General features: G+C 43.6%; 1 protein-coding gene across 1 annotated transcript; it reads left to right on the forward strand.

Annotated features, from left to right (window-relative positions):
* The first annotated feature begins 275 nt into the window (after positions 1-275).
* npy8br (neuropeptide Y receptor Y8b) lies at positions 276-27,223 on the forward strand. The gene is made up of 2 exons (XM_072682410.1): positions 276-454; positions 21,516-27,223. Exon 2 carries the CDS (start codon positions 21,671-21,673, stop codon positions 22,805-22,807), a length of 1,137 nt encoding a protein of 378 aa, XP_072538511.1. The 5' UTR covers positions 276-454; positions 21,516-21,670; the 3' UTR covers positions 22,808-27,223.
* Positions 27,224-27,537: the final 314 nt, after the last annotated feature.

The following is a 27,537-nucleotide window of genomic DNA, read 5'->3' on the forward strand; positions in this document are numbered from 1 at the left end:
CTATGGAATTTTGGGGGGTGGGCTCATAAACGTGTGCCCACCTGACTGTGTAGAAAAAGCTTCAGAAGATTAAGATGCCTCTGCAAACTGGGGTTTGGATGCCCGGGTGGGGAGCGGCGTTTGGGAAGAGCTCGGTGTGGAAAGACGGAGGATCTACCCTTTAAGGGGAAGGGAAGGAGTGCTCATACGGGCATGGAGGGGCAGGGCTGTCGGGAGGCGATTGCTCGGCGCGTGGAAGGAACCTCCTACCTGCGTGTTTTGGGTTTGGGATTGGTGCTGATAAAACGCACTGCCTCAGAGCTCCTCTCTCCTCACTGTGTGGAGCTCACACGCTACTTCTCCAGCCGCCAGCCGCCAGTCAGCCAGCCCGCCAGCCCGCCAGCCGCCAGTCAGCCAGCCCGCCAGCCCGCCAGCCGCGCAGCGACGCGACCCGGGAATACCTCAGGAGTGCATGGTAAGACTGCTGAGGCTGAGGACCTGCTGTGGTGGTCGCTGGGGTGGTCGATGGGAATAGCGTGTGTCCGTGTCTTTATTGCGCGCATGACAGCGGCGCTGCTGCAGGTTCCTCTATATTCAGAGACTTTGGTTCCTGTGTGGTTCTGGGCTTGGATTAACGGTTCTAGGAGAACCCTTTCATTGCTAGGGAACCTACATACATCTCCATGCGCTGAGAGGTTCTTTAGGGAACCAAGTGGTTCTGCTGTGTGCGTTGAAAGTCTGTAAGCTGGATGTTATAACAGGCTTTTTTCTGTTGTTGTCTTTAAAATCTAGAAAGGTTCCTTCGAGAACCATGTTTGCCAGTTTGAGGTGAGAGCATGATGAGCATAAAAAGTTCACAGAACCTCCATACAATCTCAAGGTTCCAGAAAGAACCCTTAAATTGGTAGGTTATACAAAAAAAAAGGTAGCATAGAACCTTTATGTCGTGTGAAGGTTCTTTAAGCATTTAAAAGGTTCTTCACACAAAACAATCTTGTTAAATTGCACTAGAACCAATACAGTGGTTGGATTTCCTTTACCTGTTATTCTCTTAAAGAGACCTGAAAAGGTTCTTGCATGGTGTTATAGGAGAACCACATCCGAAAGGGATTCTGTTTTTACAGAACCTCCATACAATCTCAGGGATCCAGGAAGGACCCTTAATCTAGTAGGTTACATCAATAAATTAGTATAGAACCTTTTAGGTCATGTTGAGGTTCTTTAATCCTTCAGAATTCTTCACACAAAACAATCTTGTTAAATCGCACTAGAACCAATCGAGTGGCTGCATTTCCTTTACCTGTTATTCTCATAAAGAGACCCGAAAGGGTTCTTGCATGATGTTATAGAAGAACCACATCCTAAAGGATTGTTCTTTGGAGAACTGTTTTTACAGAACCTCCATACAATCTCAAGGTTCCAGAAAGAACCCTTAAATTGGTAGGTTATACAAAAAAAGGTAGCATAGAACCTTTATGTCGTGTGAAGGTTCTTTAAGCATTTAAAAGGTTCTTCACACAAAACAATCTTGTTAAATCGCACTAGAACCAATACAGTGGTTGGATTTCATTTACCTGTTATTCTCTTAAAGAGACTCGAAAAGGTTCTTGCATGGTGTTATAGGAGAACCACATCCGAAAGGGATTCTGTTTTTACAGAACCTCCATACAATCTCAGGGATCCAGGAAGGACCCTTGAACTGGTAGGTTATACCAAAAAGGGTAGTATTGAACCTTTTGATCATGTGAAGGTTCTTTAAGCACTCGCAGATCTCTTTTTTCAAAGATGGTTCTTTAGATTACCAAAGGTGGCTGCATTGATTTTTCCCCTATTTTCTTAAAGATGGCAGAAAGAGGTCTTTTCATAATGTCATAGAAGAACCACTTACCAAATGTATTGTTCCTTGGAGAACCAATTATTTTTTGAAATGTGAAGTGTGAGCATGAATCCCCATGCAGTCTAAAGGTTCTAGAAAGGAACCCTAGAGATGTCAGAAAGGGCTCTTTGCATGATTCCATAGTAGAACCACTTGGCACAGGGTTCCTTTGAGAACTGTTTTCCACAGAATCTCCATAAACTCTCAAAGATCCAGGAAGGACCCTTAAACTAGTAGGTTACATCAATAAATTAGTATAGAACCTTTTAGGTCATGTTGAGGTTCTTTAATCCTTCAAAAAAGTTCTTCACACAAAATGTTGTTAAATAGCACTAGAACCAATACAGTGGTTGGATTTCTTTTACCTGTTATTGTGTTAAAGAGACCTGAACAGGTTCTTGCATGATGTTATAGAAGAACCACATCCTAAAGGATTGTTCTTTGGAGACCTTTTTTCACAGAACCTCCATACACTCGCAAGGTTCCAGGAAGGACCCTTGAACTAGTAGCTTATATCAAAAATGAGTATAGAACCTTTTAGATCAAGTGAAGGTTCTTTAAGCCTTTAAAAGGTTCTTCATACTCACAGATCTCTTTTTCAAAGATGGTTCTTTAGATTACGTCGGCTGCATTGCTTGCCCCTCCCATTTTCTTAAAGATGTCAGTAAGAGTTCTTTGCTTAATGTCACAGAAGAACCCCTTTATAAATGGATGGTTCCTTAGAGAACTGTTTTTCACAAAACCTCCATACAACCTCAAGGATCCAGGAAGGACCCTTAAACTGGTAGGTTATATAAGTATAGAACCTTTATGTCACGCAAAGGTTCTTTACGGCTTCAAAAGGTTCTTCACTCTCTTCACAAATATCTTTGTCAAAAAATCTTGTTAAATAGCACTAGAACCAATAGAGTGGCTGCATTTCCTTTACCTGTTATTCTCATAAAGAGACCTGAAAGGGTTCTTGCATGATGTTATAGAAGAACCACATCCTAAAAGAATGGTTCCGTGCAGAATCATTTTTGTAAATTTGATCTGCAAGCATGAAGAGTCTTTTTACAGAGTTCTCAGAACCTCCATACAATCTTAAGGTTCTAGGAAGGACCATAAAATTGGGAGGCTTTTTAAAGAAGAGATAGTCTAGAACCTTTAGGTTATGTAAAGGTTCTTTACACTCACAGCTCTCCTTTTCAAACATGGTTCTTTAGATTACTAAAGGTATTTGCATGGCGTTGACCGGTTTACCAATTCCCAATACAATCAGAAGGTTTTCAGAAAGGACCCTTAAAGATGGCAGAAAGGGTTCTTCATATGATGACATTGAAGAACCATGGTATCTTGGAGAACCAGTTTTTGGAAATGTGATGTGTGACTCATGACAACCCAAAGAACAGTGTTGAAGTTTCTATGTATTTATGTATGTATTGATTGATTGATTAAACCTGGGGCTTTTTGGATTGGTGGCACACATTTTGTACATGTTCTATATTGCACCAATAAGGGTTCCACTGTTCTTACAAACCCCTTTCCAGTACTCTATAGACCCGCTTTTGCTTAGAGTGAAGGCTTGCTTAAAAAAACACTAAAGAGAGGCTGGATTTTGGTTCTGCAAGGAACAAAAATGTGTCAAATGAGCAAATGGTGGAAAATCATATTTCCTAGATCCTAGATGTATCCTTTGATGTCCCAGTTCTGCTTCTTTAGTTTAGCACCAATGCACTACGGCTAATGTTGCTAACAATTACTGGAAGTCAATAGTCAGTATTGACTCACTGTGAGCTGTAAAAATGAGCAAAAGCTCACTGTGTGATTGATCATATCCAACACTGCGATGCACTGTACAAATAAAACCTATGACTTATGATTAACATTAATATTACTTCATTCATTTCATTTTCTTACAAAACTAGTCTAATATTTACTGCTGATTTGCAATAGATGGTCTTAAGTACCTGAGTTAGTTTGGGCCTGGTGGTCTGAAGCCTGGTGAGGTCTCTGGCAGTCAGAGAGCCCTGACCTCTGGCTTAACTGGCCTGGTCAGTAATCCATCCTTGCCTGTACCATATTGACAGGTCTGCCTGACCTTAATGAAGATGCTTCTACTGGAAACCCACACATATAAGAGCCATAAAAAGAGCTTTTGGAGGTTCTTCAAGTTGAAACTGTGGAGGAACCTCTTAACGAGCTTTTGAGGAACCTTCAAGAATAATTTTTTTAGAAGAAAAGTATTCCCTGAAGGTACTTCAAAACACCTTAAGAGGTTCAAATGGAAGAACCTCCAAAGGTTATTCATGGATCTTCTGCTTTTAACAGTGTAGGGTGTAAAACCTTTTCATTACGTGAAGGTTCTTTAAGCCTTGTCACACATTGGTGGAGTGCCTCAAAATCCAAAGAACCGGAGAACGTTTGTGAACCATTTGTGAAAGCGTCTTCACACTGGCATCTTTTTTGTAGTTGATGTTGTTTTTGTTGTTGTTGTTGTTGTTTTCCAAACACTTAAGGAAAAAGGGGTTGGCATCACTTGAAGTACCCAAGAACCCGTAGTGGCACCTTCATGTTTGAGAGTGTGCTTGGAAAGTGTAAGCTGGGGATTTTAGGCATTAACTTGATGACACATGGAGAAATCTGACAGCCGAAAGTAACAGAAGCTCCCGAGTTCCTTTAATCCTTAATAGAGGAAGCAGTTCCCTCAGCCAACCTTTTAACCAACGGTTCCTCCAAGAACCCATAAATTGAAACAGAACCTAACTTTAGAATACATTGATCTCTGTTTCAAACCTGGATCCTTAAGGAACCAAATGTGGTTCTTCTGTGGCATCTCTCAAAGGAGCCAGGTTTTTCAAAAGCGTCTTGGTAGTCAGATGATTGATAAAGGGTTGAGCGAGAATCACACTGAACGGCCCAGTGGAGATGATCTCGACCCTAAGAAGTATTAATGAACATATTCTAGACTAGAATTCATCACAAACACCATCCTCATGAACCAGACACTGCCTTGACTCGACTGGAAAAGAGGAGCATTCATCTGGCTCATCTTTGTTGGATCTTCTGTGATTATTTTATTATTTTTTTAATACAGTTTGAAGGTCTGACATGGAGAAAACTTCCTAATGATGCCAGTCGTGGAAGACTTCACATTCGTTTGCATGTGGTTTCTTATTAATATGCAAATGTATGCAAGCCAGGGTAGCGCATCTCCCCTTCCAGCCCAACATTAATGGGGAATTCCGCAGATTTTTCAAGATTTCTGCATAATTTAATCTGTAAGATGTAAACAAAGCTCATCCAGGTTTGATGTGGAGTGGTTCACTGTAGAGAAGCTGTGCTTTTACTCACAGTGGTGGTGATTTGGTGGTGGTTTACTCAGAAATAGCCATCATAGCCAAGATGATCAGTGAACCTACACAGTTTAAAATGTAATAGTGGTAAATTATGGGGGGGGGGTATTTTGCCGCACTACCACCCACATGCACTTGAGCTGGTCCCCCTTTGCAGCTCTAACATCGGCAGGTCTGGAGCTCCGCAGTTATTGAGTCAGTTGGAGACTTTTCTACGCTATGCTCTGAGCTCAGCACTCGGCCCTGACCCCGCTCTGTAACTTTGCGTGGTCTGACACTCGGGGGCTGAGCTGCTCTCTCTGGTTCCTCCTAAACGCTTCCACTCCTTTTTAGTAATACACAGCCTTTACAGCTGATGGTGGAATATCTAGGGCCCCTAGGTACTGAACTGGGAGGGGATTTGGCTATCGAATGCGTCTTGGAGAGACGGCCGCGTTTACACTGCTGTAATGTGGCTCACATGCGTCTCAGACCACCTCCTGAAGAGGTTTGAGGGATCGGATTGGGTGCGTTTGCATCCAGATATAATCCTGATGCTCAAGGTATACTCATAAGGTGGAGTTCAGGGAGCTCTTTAGAACCATCCACTCTTTCACCAACGTGTAATAAAGGCAGACTGCATGGCTAGGTGCTTGACTTTATACACCTATGACAGTAGGACTGAATGCAACACAAGAATTCAGTGATTACGAGGTGTGTCCCAATACTTTTGTCCATATAGTGTATGTTACCAATGCAGCCTGGAAATGCCTGGCTTTAGCACAAATCCTAGCTATAGATTCCAGCATGATCATTATAGCGCCTAGCCATCAGTGCTTAAAAGACGCTGTGCCTTCTTCCCCTCCTCCCCGACCCTGCAGCTATTTTTCTTGCTTCGTAGCCAACATCGCCAAACAACACGAGTTTATCAAAGCGCGAGAGTTAACTTTGAGGCGAGAGCGATGCAGTGCAGCGAAGGCTTTGATTCACATTCAGCGCCTTCACACATCCTACTGGAGAGAGTGCGAGAGACACTTTCTGACAGGAGCATTATTTCACACAGCATCTCTGCTCGTTATCGACAGCCAAGCCAAGCCGACACACACACACACACACATACACATACACATACAAGCAAATTGCACATTATGCAACAACGCACTAAACAGATCCCGAAAAGCCTGTGTGGCCCTCAGCAGTGAACCATCTGTAGATGTCCCACGACCTTCTTGCTGAAGCCTCAGGAGGCCAGGGTCTTTGTGGGTTGGGGACCAAACTAGGGATGTGTCGATATGGGAATTGTAGACCAGTGCCGATGATGACGATGATGAGTATAGTATATAGTACATAGTACATAGTGTATATATATATATATATATATATATATAGAAAATACACATTTACAGATGTGTGACCTTTTTGTGGGGTGTACACTGCTGTAACGTGGCTCAAATGCATCTCGGACCACCACCTGAAGTGGTTTCAGGGATCAGATTTGCGTCTTGGGGGCTGCACACTTGAATCTGCAGATCATCCAGGTGTAATCCTGATCCGCGGAGGCTCCTATTACAGAACCGTGCTGGAGTTCAGTGAGCTCTTTAGAGCCTACTATTCCTCCACTGATGTGTGTAGAGGCTGACTGCATGGCTAGGTACTTGATTTCGTACATATACATTTCATGGTTTCAAATGCTGTTAAATTCATCATTTTACTGCAGTAGTCCAGCAATATAACTGGAGTTATGACTTAAATGAATTTTGAAAAAAGGACCAAGCCTCAAACTCCTCCTCTAGGCCCTCAAGCCCCTTATATGGCCCTGCCAGGAGGGTCCGGCTCCTCACGCAGACCACAGGAAGGCCAATACAGAATCCAGGAGAATCCAGGAACGTGGTTTGAAATGCAATTACAGTGGAATTTGTGCCGATGTGTCTCAGTCTGGACGCTCTGGACGCTGAAATCGGATTTCAGAGTGTCTTTTGTATTACTCGTAATGCGACCCAGAGTGACCTTCATCTCTCCTGCTCTCGTTAGTAGCTTGTTAGCGCCTACGTCCACATCGTTACCACAGCAACCCATGCAGACAGTTTTCTGATGCATGGACACGCAAATCATTTCCATTTCCATTGAAGGCCTTTAGCAGACGCTCGCGGTTTACTCGGACGGTATCCTTAGCTAGTTTGTAAAGACTAGGATCCGAAACACACCTCTAAGCTTAGATGCTACTGAATACAGAAGCCAGTATAGAGACCATAATACTCGACATACTGCACTTCGCCCAAGTCCTCTCGGAAGAAGTGGGTCTTCAGTCTGCGAGCATTGGACTCTGCTGTTCGGACACCCAAGGGAAGTCCATTCCGCCGTCTCAGTGCCAGGACAGAAAAAAGCCTGGCTGTCTGTCTTCCATGGATCTTAGAGGATGGCGGGTTGAGCCGAGCTGCACTTGAGGCTCGAGGGGCTCTTGGTACAGATTGGCTTTCGGCCACTGCCATCAAAATCGGAGGGGCTGGTCTAGTCTTGGCTTGGGTCTAATACCCCTGGAAGGCACTGTACACCTCAGTTTGTACATTCAGGTGGAAGTAATGTGCACATTTGAACCAAGCAAATTGCGCCCGTTCTTTTTTTTTTTTTTTTAATACGGTGTACATAATGTTTCACTTTAGTTATTTACTTTCCTAAGTGCATCAAAAAAAATAAATAAAAAGAATATCTGGACCCTCTTAGACCTGTTTGAACTGCCGCCGCTTATCACACATTAACAGGTGTGGTCATATTAGCTGTCTGAGATCTCAGAAGGACTCCTTTCATCCTTTTGTCCATCTAGTGCGGCGTCTCCCCACAAGTCTCACCGCTTTTCCGATTCTCGGAATGGAGCCGACCGGGAATGGGAAGCACAACCCGCACGTCTTCTGAAGAGCCTGTTGTGCAGGAGGATCAGCGTGTTCCCATGGGTTAAGGGTTTAAATCGGAACTGTTGGGGGCTGGTTTCCCAGGCAAGGATTAAGCTCCGTACAGGCCTGGGGCTTCTTTATTGACGGATGCAGGCAGCGTAAGGCCGGGTTTGATCTGCTCTCCTGGAATAGTGGCCTCTTGTAATTGCTCGACTTTCAAGCGGAATCCAGAATTGACGCTGACAAACGATGCCGTTATGTGTGACTCATAGGTTGACAGCGTGATTGCGGGGAATTATGTTCATGCAGGCACTAGATTAGCTGTCACTTGTCAGATTTAAGGAGTGTCGAAGTGTTGCTGTCAGCACTTCCAGTCGCAGAGTCCAGCGGATGGTCGGGGAGGACGGGGGGGGGTATTGTTGCTGTCCGCAGAGATGCCTAATTCTTAGGGCTGCGCTGTCGATAGGGGTCTGTTGGTCCAGGCTCTTCAGGTTGGTTGAATGATGCTTGTGAACCACAGTTTGTAAATAGTGCCACAGGTTCTTGATTGGATTGAGCAGACTGTCTGCAGGTTGGCCTGCGGTCTCTCCCTGGATTTTAAAAAAGAACGTGATGCTGCCACCCCCATGCTTCACTGTTGGAATGTTGGTGTAGATGCAGTAATATCAAAAGGCTGCAGAATATGTAAATATTCTGAGGATGTTTTTTATCCCACAACGGCCCATTTCTCCACCCCAATCTCCTCAACTCCCTGTTACTCCATCCCCATCTCTACAATGTTCCATTACTCCACCCTCATCCCCTCCATGCCCCATTTCTCCACCCCATCTCCTCAATGCCCATCACTCCACCCCATCTCCTCAATGCCCCATTACTTCACCCTCATTTCCTCAACGACCCATTACTCCATCCTTATCTCCTCAACAACCCATTACTCCACCCTCATCTCCTGAATGCCTCACTACCCCATCCTCATCTCCTCAACGACCCATTACTCCACCCTCTTCTCCTCAACAACCCATTACTCCACCCTCATCCCCTCCATGCCCATTTCTCCACCCCATCTCCTCAATGCCCATCACTCCACCCAATCTCCTCAATGCCCCATTACTCCACCCTCTTCTCCTCAACAACCCATTACTCAACTCTCATCTTCTGAATGCCTCACTACCCCATCCTCATCTCCTCAACGACCCATTACTCCACCCTCTTCTCCCCAACAACCCATTACTCAACTCTCATCTTCTGAATGCCTCACTACTTCATCCTCTTCTCCTCAGTGCCCCATTTCTCCACCCCATCTCCTCAATTCCCATCACTCCACCCAATCTCCTCAATGCCCCATTACTTCACCCTCATTTCCTCAACGACCCATTACTCCATCCTCTTCTCCTCAACAACCCATTACTCCACTCTCACCTTCTGAATGCCTCATTTCTCCATCCTCTTCTCCTCCATGGTCCATTACTTCATCCTCTTCTCCTCCATGGTCCATTACTCCATCCTCTTCTCCTCAATGACCCATTACTCTACCCTCATCTCCTGAATGCCTCACTACCCCATCCTCATCTCCTCAACGACCCATTACTCCACCCTTATCTCTGTACCCTGCATCGCTGTGCACGCAAACACACTGTGCTGCCCAAAAACAGGAACAGTCACAACAGGAAACGCTGGACACTGCAAAGCTCTACTGTACTGTACTGTAAGTGACAGACCTTGCGTAATTAACGTTGTATTGGCAGCATGCCTTATCAGGGTAACACACTAACACCATCACGCCCCTTAGACAAAGGAGTTTGATGCCTGCTCTGTCCAAACCCCACCCCTGTGTGAAGAAGAATCTGTAGAGAGGCTTAGCTTATGCTCTGTGAAAATGGCCGGAGTGAAAGGCGGATCTAAAAGGAAAACTGGTTCCAGCGTCGTTGTGTTCCCTGTCTCTTAACCGCTAGAGGTTGTGTTTCTTAAATACGTAACTACGCCTCCATTTAGGGTAGAACAGCAGTTTAAACATGACGCTGGCAAACTGAATGCTAAGTGAAATCAACCAGCAGTGCCCTAATAAAACCAGAATTCTGCCAAATGGAGCGATTCATTTTGATTGCATTTAAAAGTCAAAACCACTGAGACGGTTGCAGAGTCGAGGGAGGGCTTTGACAACAACAGCCAAACTGTGATGGCTACACAACTGGGCCAGAACATCTCCACAACATCAGGCTGGGCTGCTGGGCTGGTACTGGTATGCAGCAGTCAGTAACTACCAAAAGTGCACCAGTGAAAGACAGAACAGTACAGAAAACACTGGTTTAAGTGTGTTATTCTGTTTGACTTTGAATACACACACATACACACACACACACACAAACACACACACGTTCCAGCATAATGTAGCACATCAAATCAAGGCTGAGTGTGAAGTGGCTCTTCAGACAGAAGGACAATGCGAATACGATACAATAGGAATTGTAATGTTGAAGCGATGCTAGAGCTTCGGTCAGTGGTGGTCATTCTTCAGCTGGGGGGCATTTTACAAATTTTAGGCAGGGGGGCATTGGGGGGCATTTTGAGGTCACTTGAGGCCAAAATTAAGCCAGTCCAAAAAGAGAAGATGTAAGGGATGTGTCTACTGGGCATTCCTCCAAGAATGTAAAGGGCTATATAACAGAGATTATATAGGTAATATTTCTCTTGGATTTGTTGTCATTATTATTCTTATTATTATTAAGAAGGTTTTATGGATTTTCATGCAAAAATGTATATATTTATATATTTTCGTACATTTTTTCGAGTTAGGTAGAGTTAGGTAATACCCAAACGTTTTAGAAGAAGAAGGACCACGCCCAAACTCCTCTCCTTTACTACACACTATAATGCTGCTATGAAAATCTGCACCCCTGAACCTCCTGATGGTCCAATTATGCTCAACCTCGGCCTGGCAAGGGGGCGTCTGGCTTCGGGGCCCATTAGCTCCAATCCTCCCAGAACTCAAACCATGCCTCAGCCAAGCGAGCGTGGTCCACACTTCGCAAACCTCTCATTATCTCATTATCCCTTAAGAGCCTGTTTACACCTGGCATTAACATGGGTTTTGTATCCAGGCAGTCTCAGATAGTCAGGAGCTACTTTGTCCCGATTCTGTTTACACTTGTGGGGACCAGATGAGATCTGACTTTACTTCCCCGTGTAAAAAACACACCAACTCGTGCCTCACTTCCTCTTTACTTCCTGTATACAATGACTTCTCATCAAAATTGAAGGTTCTCCTACAATGTGGTGATACAGTAGATCTTAGGGGGCGTTAACACCAAAATCCGAACATGATCCGATCACCAAAACCACGCGTTAATGCCAGGTGTACACAGGCTCTTGGATTTAGACAGGCTGTTTTGGTTATTGTCCCTTTAAGGTTAGATATGTATGTAAATAGGCTCTGTTTTCATTGGCTGTTCTGTTTTGTGCCTGTGTATGTTCCAAAAGCAGGCCTTGTTGAAACACTCCTTATGACTTCTGACTTGTAGATGGGCGGGGTTAACATCTGTAGGCCGAATAGGTGGGTATACTGCGTTGTAAATGGGTTGTTTTTAGTGACATCAATGGGCTGTTTTCGTCGATACACGTCTATATATGCTTGGAATGTGAACGGTAGATTATGAAACAGTATGGGGACACGACTATCTCACTCTTTCATGTAAAAATGAAGCCAAACTGCCCCATAGATCTCACACCGGTCTCTTGCTGTTTCCCTGTATGATTACAGCTATTTGGGAAAAGCCAGCTGGCCTTTGAAAGGAGGTGTCGTTACGGAGCGTGCTCCGTTGGCTTGCCATGGCTCTTCAGATTCTGAATTTGTCCAAATTCCCCCTAGAGATGCAGCAGATCTGTAGGCGATGTGTCTCCTTGTTCTTCCGAAGCAGCGAACAAACCAGCAGGGCTCCGCATTGTTGTTTCCTCATCGTATTTGAACTTCTACCAAAGGCAATCCGCCGCTCTCGCGTCAGAAGAAACGAACGCGACGCTCCGATTGAGCCGAGCCAATCAAAGTTGCCGCACTGCCAGAAACATTTCTCTAGCTCCCACCTCTCCACGCCACTGTTCATTACCTCCCCTTTTGTGGTTCGCATTGATGCTGACTGTGGCCATTTCACACTGCCTCTCCGTGTGAAGCACAATCAAAGCCAGTGCTCATGAGCTCATTAGATGATCCGCGATGGTTCCAGCATGTCGGGACCCCCTGCTATGATGCTGCTGAACATGTGGAGTTTATTTATGGGCCTGTGTCACGCTCCGCACCAGCCGTCAGGAGAAAGTCATGGTATTCGCTGCATGGTGTTTGCAACAAGCTGCGTTTCGTCAGGCCTGTGGACGGCTTCTGGTAAATGCATTAAGAGTGGGTGGTGTGGCAGAAATGTGCGGGATACAGGATTTTACCACATTGACGCTGTCTCATCAAAACCTTGTGTTTTTTTTTTCTTCCAATTTGGTACTGCCAGTAAACCCACCTGTTTGTAACCCACCCTATCACTAGCTTTGCTCCGGACGCTAAGAGGGTAAGGACTCCTCTGATATACACAAACCTCTTTTTTGCACTCTGGCTAACAAGCTAACAGATGCCTGTGCCTGAATCATGTAACTAGAATAGATTCAGGCCCTGTTCACACATATCCAGACATTTTTGCGGGATTTAAGAAACATCTGGTTTGGTCTATGTTTTGTCCTCCAGTCCACATGAACACGCTCTCTCCAGGGTTAAGATTTTTGAGAGCTCCAATTTGAGTGTTTTTGTGTCAGAAGTGCTGACATTAACACACTTGGATAAAAAAAGCAATGGCAATTTAACTTATCTGCCATAAGAGTGCGTAGGATTTTTATTCCAATTAGATTTTTCTTCCTGTGCAAATCAGTTCTAGAGACCTGCTCTCTCTACCAGTAAGAAATATTTGTGGTTATTAAAAAATGTGCTTCAGCTTTGCGCTGTATTTAGGTCTGTTTTGGCTGTTATGCTGCTTCTTTGATAAATTTTATGTTCGTCTTTGTGAGCCTAAATATCTGGATACATGGGCTGGCAGTACTTCTGCTTGCCTGACAAAATCTGATCATGAAAATCAGAAAACTTGTCAATTTGCAGCATTGGTCTGTTGGTCATAAAATTTTGACACAATGTAAAGAACAACTACCAGACATGTCAAAAAGTGAACAAACAAAAATGAAGATTTTTGAGTCATTTGATACAACAGGATATTTATCCATTAAGTAGAAGTCATTTCCAGTTAACATCATTTTTTGGATGTATACAACCAAAAGAGTTGTATACATCCACCCCACCACACCCCTCTCATGGCCCTTTTAAAAGTACAGACTTGTTTTTCTACACCAGTCAACAGGGACCCGCCGCCTTCCTCAGGCTGTTCATCTTCTGTCAGCAACGCTGCAGAAAACAGCAAGGGAACACTTGCCATCAATTCCGAGGCGTCGGCTTCTATTTTAGCAGTAGAAATAATAGTGCGTCCATGTTTCTCGCATCTGTCGCCACAGGTGACACCTAAATGTCCCCTCGTCGTGCCATCCGTAACCTTACCTGACAGGCCGCACGGATGGCCCATCGATTGAGTCTGGGTTTTCGCGGCTGTAATAAACAGCGCGGCTCGCACTTTCTTCCGGGCGCTGGGCCGTCCGTCTTTGCACCTTCACTCTCCAGTGTCCCCATAACACAGCTTTCCAGTCAAGCACCGCTGTCGGGGACATAACAAGCGGCCTTTTTTCAGAGCCAAGTGGAAGAAGATTGAGGAGACAGTATTTCAGGAAGCTTATCGGACGCACATCCGCGCTCTCGGTTTCCGTGATGAGCGCTCGGAGGTTGATGGATCTGTAGTCACTTTGAATCTTATCTGCAGTCTGACAGACGTTTTGCTTTTCTACTGATATGCAAAGTAGTGACTGGTGATTTCATCGATTACCCAGAGTTGCGTTGGCGCTCCTAGGTACGATGGAGCAGAAAAGACGTTAGAAAGACGTTAAAAACACAAACTTATAAAAGCACATTTCTCAACATACAGAAATATTAACCCCCGGTCAACCCTGCAAACCTTTTGGCCTTTTTTTCTGCTGTAAAATTTGTAGGTTTGGTATGTTTGGTTTGAGCTGATTAAGAGAAAGGCTGAGCATTGAACTCAAGTCTGCTAGCAATTTAAGCTTCCTAGCTTTAATTTAAGTCTATAATTTGCTACAGAGCGGAGCATTATTCACATGCTAAGGTGTTAAAACACCACTCAAACAATAAACGGCCAAAACCTCTGACCTCTCAAATGGGAGAATTTCCAGTAGGCACCATAATTGAGTAAATCTGTGATTTTTAGTGGAGGAAGCATTTGAGTATTGACAAAAGCATGCACATAGTACCTATAGTTCTGCCATCTCATTTGAAGAAGAAGATGATGATAATGATGATAAAGAAGAAGAAAAAGAAGCAGAAGTCTCTTTGGACACAATCCCTCCAGAAGTCAGACCTTGTTTTGGAGATGCAAATATTAGATAGCCTAATTAGCCCTAACTGAATAAAGATCTTCATCTCTACAGTCAAAGTGCACAAGTCTAAATATGGATATTAGCATAGAATAACTTAATGAATTATTCATGGATGGTAATGAGAGTCATAATTGCTGGGGTGTTTATGTAATCGCAGAGGATTTGGGTTATGGTGTGGTAAAGGAACGCCTTTACTCTGCTGGGTATTTCCAAGCCTGAGGGGACACATTTCAGCTAATCAGAGAAATTGATATATGTATATCTAATCATTGTGAACATCTGTATCTAGCTACAGTGGCATCTGTCAAAAGGTGGGCTCTACGTATTAGTTAGCAAGTGAACGAGTCTTGAATTTGATGTGTTGGAAGCAGGACAAATGTACAAGCATAAGAATCTGAGACGCTTTGACAAACACCAAATTGTGACGTCTAGACGTCTGGGTTGGAACGTCTCCAGAACATCAGGCAGGTCGTTTTTGTGGGGTGTTCCCAGTATGCAGTGGTCGGTACCTACCAAAAGTGCTCCAAGGAAGAAGAACCGGTGACTGGACACAAGACTCATGGGGAGCATCACACAAGAAGCAACAATGCTGGCCATGCCTTGTGGAGTCCGTGCCCAGACGAGGGACCTACACCATGTTACACACAGGTGGCTTTATTTGGTGTAAATGCAGTAAGTGTAATATGCCCAATGGCAAAATGCATTAACAGCATGTCTTCAGTCTTAACCTCAGGAACCCAGAAAGAACTGGTCTCGCCATGTCGGGAATAGCTGCCTGGGTAAATGCAGTCTCATAGGTGCTATTTGTCATCCGGACGTTTCTACATCTCTGAGGACGCCACATTCTCTTTTACAGTATTGAATACTTATTTATACAGCACTAACCCGACTGTGACCAAAGTCCGTCTCTAGGCAGACATGTGCCGTTTTTCTGCATTCACCTCACCTCTGGCCCACTATTTGCTCGGGAAATCAGTCTTCCAATCTTCAACAATCAGAGAAAAAAAAAAAAAAAAAAAACAGCATCTGGAGCTTCTCGTTAGAGCACGGTTTGAGGAGATCAGATTGGCCCCCGGGACAGAAAGATTAAGCCGAAATTACATTCTCACAAAACGTTAAACTGCCAGCCCTCATTGCAAGCCTCATTAGCGACAGGGCTAAACTAATGTAGGATTGGGAGGTGTGCTGGTTTAAGAGTGAATACCTGTAGGCCTGGATCGTTGCCATCAAGACAAGAACTGTATCTGCCAACCCTGCTCCTGTAGAGCTATAACCATAATCCACCGCAACCCGGATCCAGTAGCGATCCCGTTTACACCCAGTCATTTAATGCCAAACTCCTCCCAGTACAACCCGAACTGCCACGAAATGAGCAAATTTGCATATTCCGTCCCACACAGTGATGGGATTTCAGTCTGACTAACCAGAGACGCATTTGACTACCAAGTGTAAACGCATGTGGCCAAAATCTCATCAGGATACCATCCAGATACGACTCACATGAAGTGACCAGGTGTAAACAGGGTCTTCCTTAATGTCGGAATATGTTATGCTAGATTTGAGATGGAGCTCAAACCCTCTAGAAGGTGGCTTTTCAGAAGGATGGTTGGAGACCACCAACACTGTAGTCTCCAACACAAGTGAACCAAAAAAAAAACCCATTGAGTATCTTCATCCACAGTGGCATCTCTCGAGGCGTGGGATCTACATTTTAGGCAGCGAGTGAACAGTCATGCGTCAAAGCAGGAAAAATGGTCAAGCATGAAAATCTGAGCTACTTTGACAAGAGCTGAACTGTGATGGCTGGACGACCAGGTCAGAACATCTCCAAAACATCAGGCAGGTCTTGTGGGCTTTTTTTCTGGAGTTGCGTGGTCAGTACCTATCAGAAATGCTCTGAGAAAGGGCAATCAGAGAACTGGCCCCAGAGTCATTGGCACCTAAGGCTCATTGACTCACATGGAGGCCCCACTTCACAACATATAGGACATATAAGGATCTTCTTCTAATGTTAGTCTTGGTGCCTGATACCACAGATACGGCACGAGGGCGGACTACTCAATATTAGACATGACCTGGTGCTAATGTTATGGCTGATCAGTGTACATTGACGTGAAGTTGCCTCAAAGGGTTCTTTGAACGCTGCCATAGAAGAACCACCTTTGGCTTCATCAACAAGCATGCTTGCAGTAGAGGTTTGGGATGCATCAAGTGAAGGTTCTGTAGACGTCTTCATGCTCCTCCATCTTTATTATGGTTGTTGATGAAAGCAAAAGTGGTTCTTCTGTGGCTTCACTTAAAGAACCATTGGAGGCACCTTTAATTTGATCAGCGTTTGGATCATGTTCCTACCCAAGATCTCTCTTGGGGTCAAGGGCGCTACAACGTCAAATAACAATGGTTCAGTTGAAGTGGGAGAAAGTCGATGGCTTTTAATTGATTTTGTGAAGCCGCGACGAGAGAGGAGGAGGCTTCAAAGAGATGGATAGCGATGGATAAGGGAAAGCGATACAGGCCAGCTGAAGAAGTGAAAGAGAGGAGAGGGGGAGATAAGGGGAAGGAGTAGATTAGTGTAGGCTGAATTAACTGCTCCTCAGCGCTGATTATGAAGCCCGAGAATGGTGAAGTGGAGCGGGCAGCTATTGGACTTATCGATCCGGAGCGCTTTGGCATTTCAGGCGGACTTCACAGCTGTCAGACTCGCAACAGAGAGATATTGGAGCTTCAAAGAAAACTCCAAATCTATTCCTGAAGTTATGGCATCAACCTGCCATTATCAGTTTGGTTTTATCTGAATACTAAATCTAAAGTGAAGACAGAACTGGCTCCGAATCCCCTTTTTTCCCCTGGACTCAAATGGATGAAAATCACTTTAATTGCACAGAAAAATAAATAATGGACAAAGAAACAAAGAAGAGCATGACTCACTCGCCACGCTGCAGATTTCTGCCGTCTTTGTAGGCCACAGTTAACGTGATATTGCAAAACAAATTCAAAATAATGAATGTTGATGGGCCTTGTTTTTTTTTTTGTTTTTTTTTAAGCCTGATTTTATCGGCATGCCTTTCTTCAACAGCAGAGCAGCACAAGGAATCTGAGACGTTTATTCGATACGCTGCAGAATTTAAAGTAATATATGTTTCATATCAGAACTTTTATACCGTTTTATACATTATCCAGCAGCAGTCAGGCAGATCTTCGCTTCAGGCTGAGCTGGAATTGCAGCCAACCCCAGATTGGACACGTAGAAGCTTGAGTTACGAGCCCAGGCCCCTGACCCTCTGTGGTGTCGCGTTACACTCTTAAAAATTTGGGTGAGCAATGCCAGACAAGAACCATTTTTGTAATTAAACCTATGCAAGGTTTCTCACACCCAGACTACTTGGACAAAAGTATTGAGACACCTGCTCATTTCATAGTTTCTTCCAAGGGCAAAATCAAGAGTGTTAGTATGAGTATCTTGCTTTTGTTGGACTAGCCGTCTCTACTGTCCAGGGGAGGTGAATGTTGGTGTGTTGGTGAGGAAATACATAATCTACCCCCAGATCAGATCACATGCAACGCTTCTGACACTGGGAGAGCCAGTGTCTCAATTGACGGGTATAGCCAGCACCTCTTTTTATGAACTGCCGATGATGCAATGTCATCAGGCAGCCAACACACTTGAAGGGGAGCACTGTGTACACCAGCAGATGGAAGTGGCGGCCAGCACCACACTGGTCAGTTGTGCTCTCTCCGTGCCCGGCTGCCGAACTCCAGTTAAAATTCGCGATCCTCTGGTCATAGTCATAGCGTCTTATTCTGCTTGACCAATGGGGGTCGCCTACATCTGTCATTTTTAACGATTGTATCGAGGTGCTTTTGCGTTGTCTCTGACCACCTCTGAATGTGGTTTGAATGATCGGATTACACCCGTTCACACCTGTACTTTGTGCTGACCACTTATAATCAGATCACCCAGGTTAATCACGCATCCTAATGCCATGTGTGAACAGGCCCAGATAGTCCTATTCTATTGCCAAGGCTTCTCTACAGGAACTAGACAAGCTGCATATAATGCCTTCCACCAACATTTGGACACATGCTGTACATATCTTGGTTCTTTATTAAATCTTCTTTATGAAAAATGTCTCTTCTGTAGCATCCCTTGAAAAACCCTTTGGAGCATCTTTATTTTTTATAGTGTAGCATCTCCAGATGCTAAGTAGATGAAGCCATATTGGCAGAACTGCACATTTTGATGACCGTATTTGCTGTAAAAGAATACAAATGCACGTCTTTAATAGGTCTGAAACTAAAGCAGATGCCGGATGCTAGAAGGCTTATGTCATCGAGCTGTCAGGCAGTGTCTGGCCAAGTGGGACTGGAGGCTGAGAAGAAAGGATTTGAAGAGACCGATTCTTCTCTCAGATGAATAGCTGATGAGCTACAGAATACGCTCCCACATTGGATTGCAAATCCCATTTAGCGTCTTCCGCTGCAGACTACTTTCTCTTCCAGTCGTGTGCCTACATATTGTGCTAGCCAATCTTCCTGCAACCCGCTTCATACAGTGCCACAGTTTAAAGGAGGCTTGCACCATTCTGAGTCAGTGGATCGGGATCAGGGCCAATCCTGGCATATTGTATTGGCTAGAGAATTTGCTGTTGTGCGCTTGTGATCCAGTTCTGATCCTTTGTTTTTACTGCTGGGTCCTGTCCAGCGTCTCGTAGGCGGCATTTCACTGACATTTTCCCCAGCCCGCAGCAGTGAGAAGCGTTCTCAGAAGGTTAAAGAACGGTGTAGTCTGTAGGAGTCTGTAGGTTGGATAAATTGTACAGTGGAAAATGACAACTTAACAAAATATCTGTGGCTCTAGTGCTGTGACTGACCTCGAGCTGATTTTGCTCCAGACGTTTGTCTATTTCGTGTTTTTTTTTTTAGCCATGCCACTCAAGTCACGTAGAGAAACACACTCCCCTGACGTCTTTACTCTTGAATTATGGCTGGAAATTCTTCATTTTACCAGCAGGGACCGGCTCATGTCAGTCATGTTATAGAAAACCAAATCAGGGAGTATTCAGCATACAGAAACACAGATCCTCACATCTGTAAAAACAACAAATAGAAGATATCAGGTCAGAGCGTACCACCAGAGCTCTTGCTCCTGAGCTCCCTCTACAGTCGGGAAGTGTAACTTGTAAAGGGCACGTTTTTCTGGGCGAGCTGAGAGATACATCCTTACTAAAAGGTAAAGAAGAAGCATGTGGACTGAGGCAGTACAGTAAAATTACAAGCGGCAAGCGATATCCTGCTTGCTCCTTATTTATTACTTATAAATTTTTACTTACTATTTACTATTACTTATTACGTTATTACTCATTTATTATTATTATTATATTAGGAATATTACTGTCATGCACATGCCTGAACTATTTCCTTTGCAGCATAAAACTACATGTGAAATTATGATTTTGTCTTTACGTCATCAGTTCAGGTTAAAAAATTACACAGGATGTTATGTAGGCTGTATCACGATGCTCATTTTGCAAGCTTGTGTTATTCATGCCTCTTTTACTAGCTAGCATAAATAAAGCCTATGCTAAAGTAACCGATGCGTTACCTAGTTTAATTCATGCCCTTGCTTTAATGGTCTAATATGTAAGTTCGGTAAGTTATACATGCCCTAAAAAATGAGAGTCTAATTATGCCCCTGGTGTGCGGTATTTAACTATTCTTCCTGTGTGGCTGTTGTTATTTATTATTGTTATTATTATTATTATAATTATACACTGATCCTTAAAGGAATGAAAAACTTTTTTTTTTAAATAAAATATTTACTATAATTAAAACAATGTATTAATGAAAGTAAATGTAAAATCTCTCCAATTGAAAATAAATAAATAAGAAAGCTGCACATGATGTGAAGCTCTTTTGAATGTTTCCAGCTAAAGATTATTTTCATTATGATTATTGATTATTTTCTCATTTTAATTGATTAATTGGGATTATTTAGAATTTCATTGCATCTTTTAATTTGGTTAACTGTCCAATACCTAAATCTGGTATATACCGCTGCAAACCCTACACCACACCAATAAGAGTCCTTGGGGAACGCTCCTAACATTACCTTCAGCTACTGTGTAACATAATTCAAGTGTAAGTTGCTCTGGATATGAACGTCATTCTCAATGCTGTAAGCGTAAATATATGGCCACGCTCCGCAATAGTTGAAACAGGCCCTGGATGTGTAGTTTCATTGCGTATTCAGCCTGTGTGAGGTGAAAGATCAATAATTCATGTCGACGATGGGATAATGGCCTAATTACCGGCAGTAAAAATAGTGTAGCCCATGGTGGATGTTTAATAGTCTCACCCAGCGCGGCTCTAAAGCCTGTAACTAAGTTCTGTAGATTGTGTTGTGCAAGTCCTTCAGATATTCTCCCCACCACAGCGTTTTGTTAAAAACTCATGACCGTGTTTAGTTAAGTCAAAGTTTAATGAAAGACACAAAGCTTGAATGCAGTCAGCTGTCTCTGCTGTTGGAATCTCAGGTGGGCTACATCGAGAGTTATGATTAATTATTTTTTTTGCTAATTGAGAGGTTTTGAATTTTGAGTTTAATAAACAAAATATACAGGAAAAGGCAGAAAGGGGTAGAAAATAGACGGGTTATCTAACACAGAAAGAGGAACTGAGATGAGAAGGAAAGGCAACGATAAGATCAGCTGAATAAAACAATGGATAAATCTACCTTTGTTCCTGAGCTCCCTCGAGAGTCTTCTTCACCACTTTAATTTAACATTAGAGAGAGAATAGAGAGTACTGTGGAATTGTGCTCGGTATGTCAGACTGCCTGCTCTAATAACCTCTACACCTCCTGTCTTATATTTTAGTTATGTCGCAGATCTTCCTGCTGCAAGCCCTGATGTCTTTTCTTCGTTCGTTTTATTGCAGGTCTTGTAGACAGGCGCACGACTGTCCTTTCAAGTGCCATGAGAGAAATGAAAATGAGACGTCTCGGGAAGTGAGAAGAAATTTGCCTGGGGAAAAAGAGACCTACATATCGGACCGTTGTGTTTTTTCGGATCTGTGTGTATGAACAGCTGCCGATGGAGCGCTCCTACCTTAACAGCACTGGGACCTTGCTGGGAGACTGGGACTCCTGTCCCCCCTCGCTCAGCGGCACCACCTTCCTCATCGTGGCCTACAGTGCCATGCTTGCGGTGGGATTGCTGGGCAACACCTGCCTGGTCGCCGTCATCCTACGGCAGAAGGAAATGCGCAACGTCACCAACATCTTCATTGCCAACCTGTCGTGTTCCGACATCCTTATGTCCATCTTGTGCTTGCCCTCAACCATCATTTACACACTCATGGACCAGTGGATCCTCGGAGAAGCCCTGTGCAAGGTTTCGCCCTTCGTCCAGTGCTCGTGCATCACAGCCTCCATCTTCACCATGGTCCTGATCGCTCTGGAGAGGCACCAGCTCATCATACACCCCACTGGTTGGAAGCCTGTGGTTGGGCACTCGTATCTGGCCGTGGCGGTCACCTGGATAGTGGCTTGCTTCATTTCCCTTCCTTTTCTCCCCTTTAACGTGCTCGAAACCTTGCACCTCGGCAGCCACAACCTCAGTCTTCCTGCCGGCTCATCCGCCGATCACGTAGTTTGCAAGGAGGACTGGCCGTCGCCGGAGAACCGGCTAGCCTACATGACGTCGCTGTTGATTTTTCAATACTGCCTGCCACTGGTGCTCATCACCTTCTGCTACTTGCGCATCTTCCTCCGCCTCTGCCGACGGAAAGACATCATCGAGAGGACTCGAGACGCGCGCCAAAGGAAGGCCAAGCACTCCAAGCGGATCAACATCATGCTAGCCACCATCGTAGCGGTGTTTGCCCTCTGCTGGCTGCCGATGACGGTGTTCAACACTGTGTTTGACTGGAACCACGAGGCCATGCCGGCGTGCTATAACGTGGTCTTCTCGGTGTGCCACCTCACAGCTATGGCGTCCACGTGCGTCAATCCCATCATCTACGGCTTCCTCAACAACAACTTCCAGAAGGAGCTGAAGTCTTTGCTGTACCAGTGCCGCTGCTGGGGGGCGCCGGAGAACTACGAGAGTTTCCCACTGTCCACCGTCAGCACGGACATAACCAAGGGCTCCGTTCTAAGCAACGGCTCCGTCAGCACCAATGTCTTGCAACAGCAACAGGAGAAAGAGAGTCTGGAGATCAATGCATAGGAAATGTCCATTAGATGGAGCTGCAGTTGCCCATGTTGGTTGTGTGCTGGCTTGTAATTCTACAGTTCAAGATGGCGCCGTAATCCGGTATGACCTGAATGCAGTAATAAGGCACAAGGCACAGATCTGCCAACTGCAATTTCATTGTCTGGTCTGCAAGTTGAGAACCCTGACTGGACGGTGGTGTGACCCACATCTGTCTGATTGCAAGAGTGGAACTGCTGCTTGTAGTCACAAAGAGAACCTTGTGCTCGCAGAATGTCTCTTAAAGGTTTAAGGGCACCCTGTCAAAACTGAAGGAGACCAAGCTTGTAGCAACTGTGTTCTACAAAGGCCTTAAGGTTGCATTGCCTCTTTCCCTTTGCCTCAATGTGTGATCCCGTCCTAGACATAGCGATTGGTAAGGTGGAAGGTGATCGGCACGGTCATCACTTTCCAGATCACTAGATGCCTCCGAGGTGAGAACTGTAAATGTAGGTAGATTTGGAACCAGCAACTTCTTTAATGCTGACCTCAAGGACATGGTCCATGTACATAGTGAGACATACTCATAGTTGTCCTTAGAATACTTTGCTATTTTGTGGTAATTATAAACAGGATGATCTATATGAGTCATAGTTATATTTAGTAGCCAAAAATAAGAGAGCTCCTCGTTTCTGCAGTGCTGATACTTAAAATGGACCTTGCCAGACCAGTGGTGTTGGTGATGATGTACATTCTGTCAAACTTATTTGGAACAGCAATGCGAATCATGAACTTACCTTACCTGAACTTAACTTCCTGCTGGCCCACCCATTGGCCGTCTCTTTCAGACCAAACACGGTACACCGTAATGCTGCATTAACCAGTAAGGATTCATTGATAAGCTGCGGCCACGCTGGGTTTCGTCCACAAATGTTTGCATACGAAAAATTCGCATCGAGTTCAGCTTTGGTTTGGTTTGAATTCCCATCCCATGACCAATAGCAGTGCTGCTCTGGCAGTGTGACCTATGACACGGCCTGTACTGTCTGCTCTGTCTGAGCCGATTGTTGGGCTTTCAAAACAGGAGCTAGGAGGGTACACAGTCAGTCGAGAGGTGGGATTAGATGGTAACTTTTTCTTCTTGGGTTTTTAGCAGTTTGGGTTAGAGCACGCTAGCTGGTTTGCGGAGCCGCTGAACCAAAAGGGAGGACCGTTTACACCTCTGATTTCTGGCCCCGTTTGCAGCCATGGCAATTTACGCCACCCACTGTGACCGCGGCTTCAATCAATGGAGGAAGTAGGGTGAGACAGATTCAGCAGACCCAACTTACTGAACCTGAAAGAAAAGAAAGTGTAACAGAGCTGACCCGTGGAGTGCCGGGTTGGTCTGAACAGGATGTCCTTTCAGGTCGTTGTCAAAGGGGAGGAGCCCTAAATGTCTCGCTCCTGGTGGTGTCATGCCTTCCTTTTTTATGGGGAAAGCGCCCTGTGTGGCCGGTAATGGACCTGCAACTACAGAAACATACAGAAGGAACATTACGACCAGGGGATGGAACAACAGTGAATTCAAATGGTTCAGTCGACGGTCATGCCACAGCCATCTGTGGCCAGAAGCCCAAAAAAAGGTATGTTGGGCCTCATGGTCACTGGGTGAGGAAGATGACCCTACTATTCCCTCAGCCACTCAACACGTTAGCTAGTCAGCAAGTTGCTGACTGCAAAACTGTAAATGATGGAAGATTGGAGTTGGTGGTGTTGTGTGATTGGGGGGGTGGGGGGTGTCACTGATATTCCCTATCATTTTTAACATGGGCATGTGATGCAGTCAGTCAGGACTAAGTACACTCTTCTAAAACTGTAAATCAAGGTCAGGTTTATATGGAACTATCCAAAGAATGTATATGCAGATGCAGCAGTACAGATACAACAATGCATTCCTAATTGTCCACCTAAAGGCATGCTTTTGCGTCACTGCCCCTATTCCAAATGCAATAGAGTATAACTGACTGCCACACCACAGTGGTCTTGAATGTAACGTGAAGTTCTCAGTGAAACAATAGCCTAAAGAAAGCACTGGCAGGTAGAAAACAGGTTTTTCGCTTAGTTATATGGAAAACCAATTTTTCAGTTCTATTACTTTGTGCGGAAATGGCTTTGAAGTATTTGTGTGAATTAATAATTTATTCTTACTCTCCGTTTTCCTTTCTTCAGTTATTATGTACGAATATTACATCTTTACCCACTTTGATCTAGCTCAGTCCCTCTGTGGAAGTGTTTGGGTGTGCATACATGTGTGTGTACACTTGTATTGCTATACTTGACAGTGGTGAAGAAAACCAAGGTTATTTTTTTATCCAATAAGAATATATATATATTTTTTCCTAATTAAAAGACCTAGCAAACGCCTTGCTGAATCCTTGCTTATGATATGGGCCGTGGCGTATAGGAAATATATATATAAATATATAAAAAATAATTTCAAGTTAATATGATTTATCACTGACCCACAATGTAATCAGACTGCCAAGAGATCTTTTAACTTTTGGTATCTCGCCTTCGCTCTTTTATCTTACAGGACAGAGTCTAACAGTCAGAGCTCCTGGCTATTGATGACAGGGTTGTTTTGGGTTCGATATCCGGGCTCAGCAAACTGCCGCTGTTGTGCCCTGGAGCAAGGCCCTTCACCCTCTATGCTCCCCGGGCGCCACAGCAATGGCTGTCCAACACTAATGGCGAATGTGGTTGTTTTGTCTAAAACAACCAAAAAAAGTCTTAAAATAGCTGAACGATGAGGCAGAATTGGGAGGAACCATTCCAGTTTACCTTAAATGTTTAAATAAAGACTATTTATTAAATTTTACTTTGTAAAACTTACAAAAAACTTTGTAAAAGTCAGTATTAAGACTTTGGCCGGTATTTACCAAGAGGAGCTTGATGACCGGCCATGTCAAGTGCTTGTTAGCAACGTTAGCCTAGCCATTCTCATTGTAAACAAATGCTGTGTCAACATTTCAACTGGGATGTCGGAATGTCAGAGCTCTAAGTGGGATATTTCAACGAAAACGCAACCCACTAGTCCGATTTCATATTCGGAAAGTCAGGAGAGCCTCACCAATCCCCGAGTTAAAAATCAAAGATGGCCGCAGTGCACATCGACAGTAGTAACAGCAGTAGTGTTGTACAGTTTCAGCACTTCTATCTGTTTGTGTCTCGTTAAATCAGTCGTACACTCAGTCCTGTCCAACGTCTATCGGTGGACGTGTTTCCAGGGTGTCTGGATGCACAAAATACAGCAGAATGCGTTGTTATCAACTGGTGTAACCGCTAATAATGCTAACTTTTTAAGCATATTTAAACTAGTGCTGTCAACGTTAATGTGTTAATAAACAAGTTTAATCTCCAAACTGTAACACGTTAACCTTTTTTAACGCAAATTAATCATCTTACCAAGGTTGTACCCAGCTTCGTCCTGTAGGTCTATCTCTTTACAGAGGCTAGTGACGCATTAGCGGTTTTACTTAGCGATGTAAACACAGCGTCACTTTAGTTGATCTCTGGGGGTAGATTACGATTTATTTATGCTGAAATATGGATGAAATGTTATAATTAACTCTCATTTTCTCGATTAAAGTGTCTATGTAGATCTCCTTCGTCGTGTTCGAGGTATACCACACATTTATTTGATTTCCCGCCCAAAAATGCAAGGATGCTAGCTAGCATTTTAGCATGTGATTAATCATAATTTATTACAGAATATTATTGTGATTAATGCCATTCAACTTAAAAAAAAAATTTACACCACTAATCTAAACGCATACATCTGAAGCGAAAAAAAAGTCCTATAAAATAAAATCTTTTGTAAAATATAATTAATAATTTTCCTGAATTTATTAGTACCTAAAATGTCTAAGATTGGAGGTAGGTAGTGTAAGATTAGTTTATTTGGTCCAGGCTAATAGTTACAGAATGTTTGACTGTCTTTTAGCATGTGTGCTATCAAAAGGCTAGCAATACAAATGTTCACAGCCTCATGTCAGCGTGAAGCTGATTTATGAAATGCTGATTGTGTGTATTGAACATACTAAAGCCACACACAGACATGCACATGCTCATATGACTTCTCACAGCCCATCATTCTTATCAGTGTACGATGATTTACTGTATACGAACTCCACCCTCATGCAGTGCTTAGTGTGCTTGTGCACAGTTCGTATAGTATAATAGATCACGCATAGATAAAGACTGATGCATAAACAGTTTGCACAAACATAACTTAGAAATAACTCTTTTTTTATGATGTTGTTGTTTCATTTGTTCTCAGAATACAGAAATGTCAATTTCTCTTTGACTTTATTCTGAGGTTATTAGAAAGAGGAGAGCAGTTGTAGCACTTGAATATGTTCATTTATTCTAGTTCTCTTAGTTATTCAAAGTATTTACAAAATAAAGGTCCTGAGATATATACAATATATTTATATATACAATATATATATATATATATATATATATATATATATATATATATATATATGTGTGTGTATATATGTATGTATATGTGTGTATATATATATATACACACACACACATATATATATATATGTGTGTGTGTGTGTGTGTGTATATATATATATATACATAAATATACATATACATATATATATATACATATCATCGCAGTCCAATGAAAAACATGAATCTCCAAAAAGGGAAATGTGTTCTTTACTTTAAACAGAAGTCAGTGTAAAATTAGAGCTTATTCTAAGTAA

The sequence above is a fragment of the Salminus brasiliensis genome, chromosome 6 (genome assembly GCF_030463535.1).
Source record: "Salminus brasiliensis chromosome 6, fSalBra1.hap2, whole genome shotgun sequence".
In the NCBI taxonomy this organism is placed as follows: domain Eukaryota; kingdom Metazoa; phylum Chordata; class Actinopteri; order Characiformes; family Bryconidae; genus Salminus; species Salminus brasiliensis.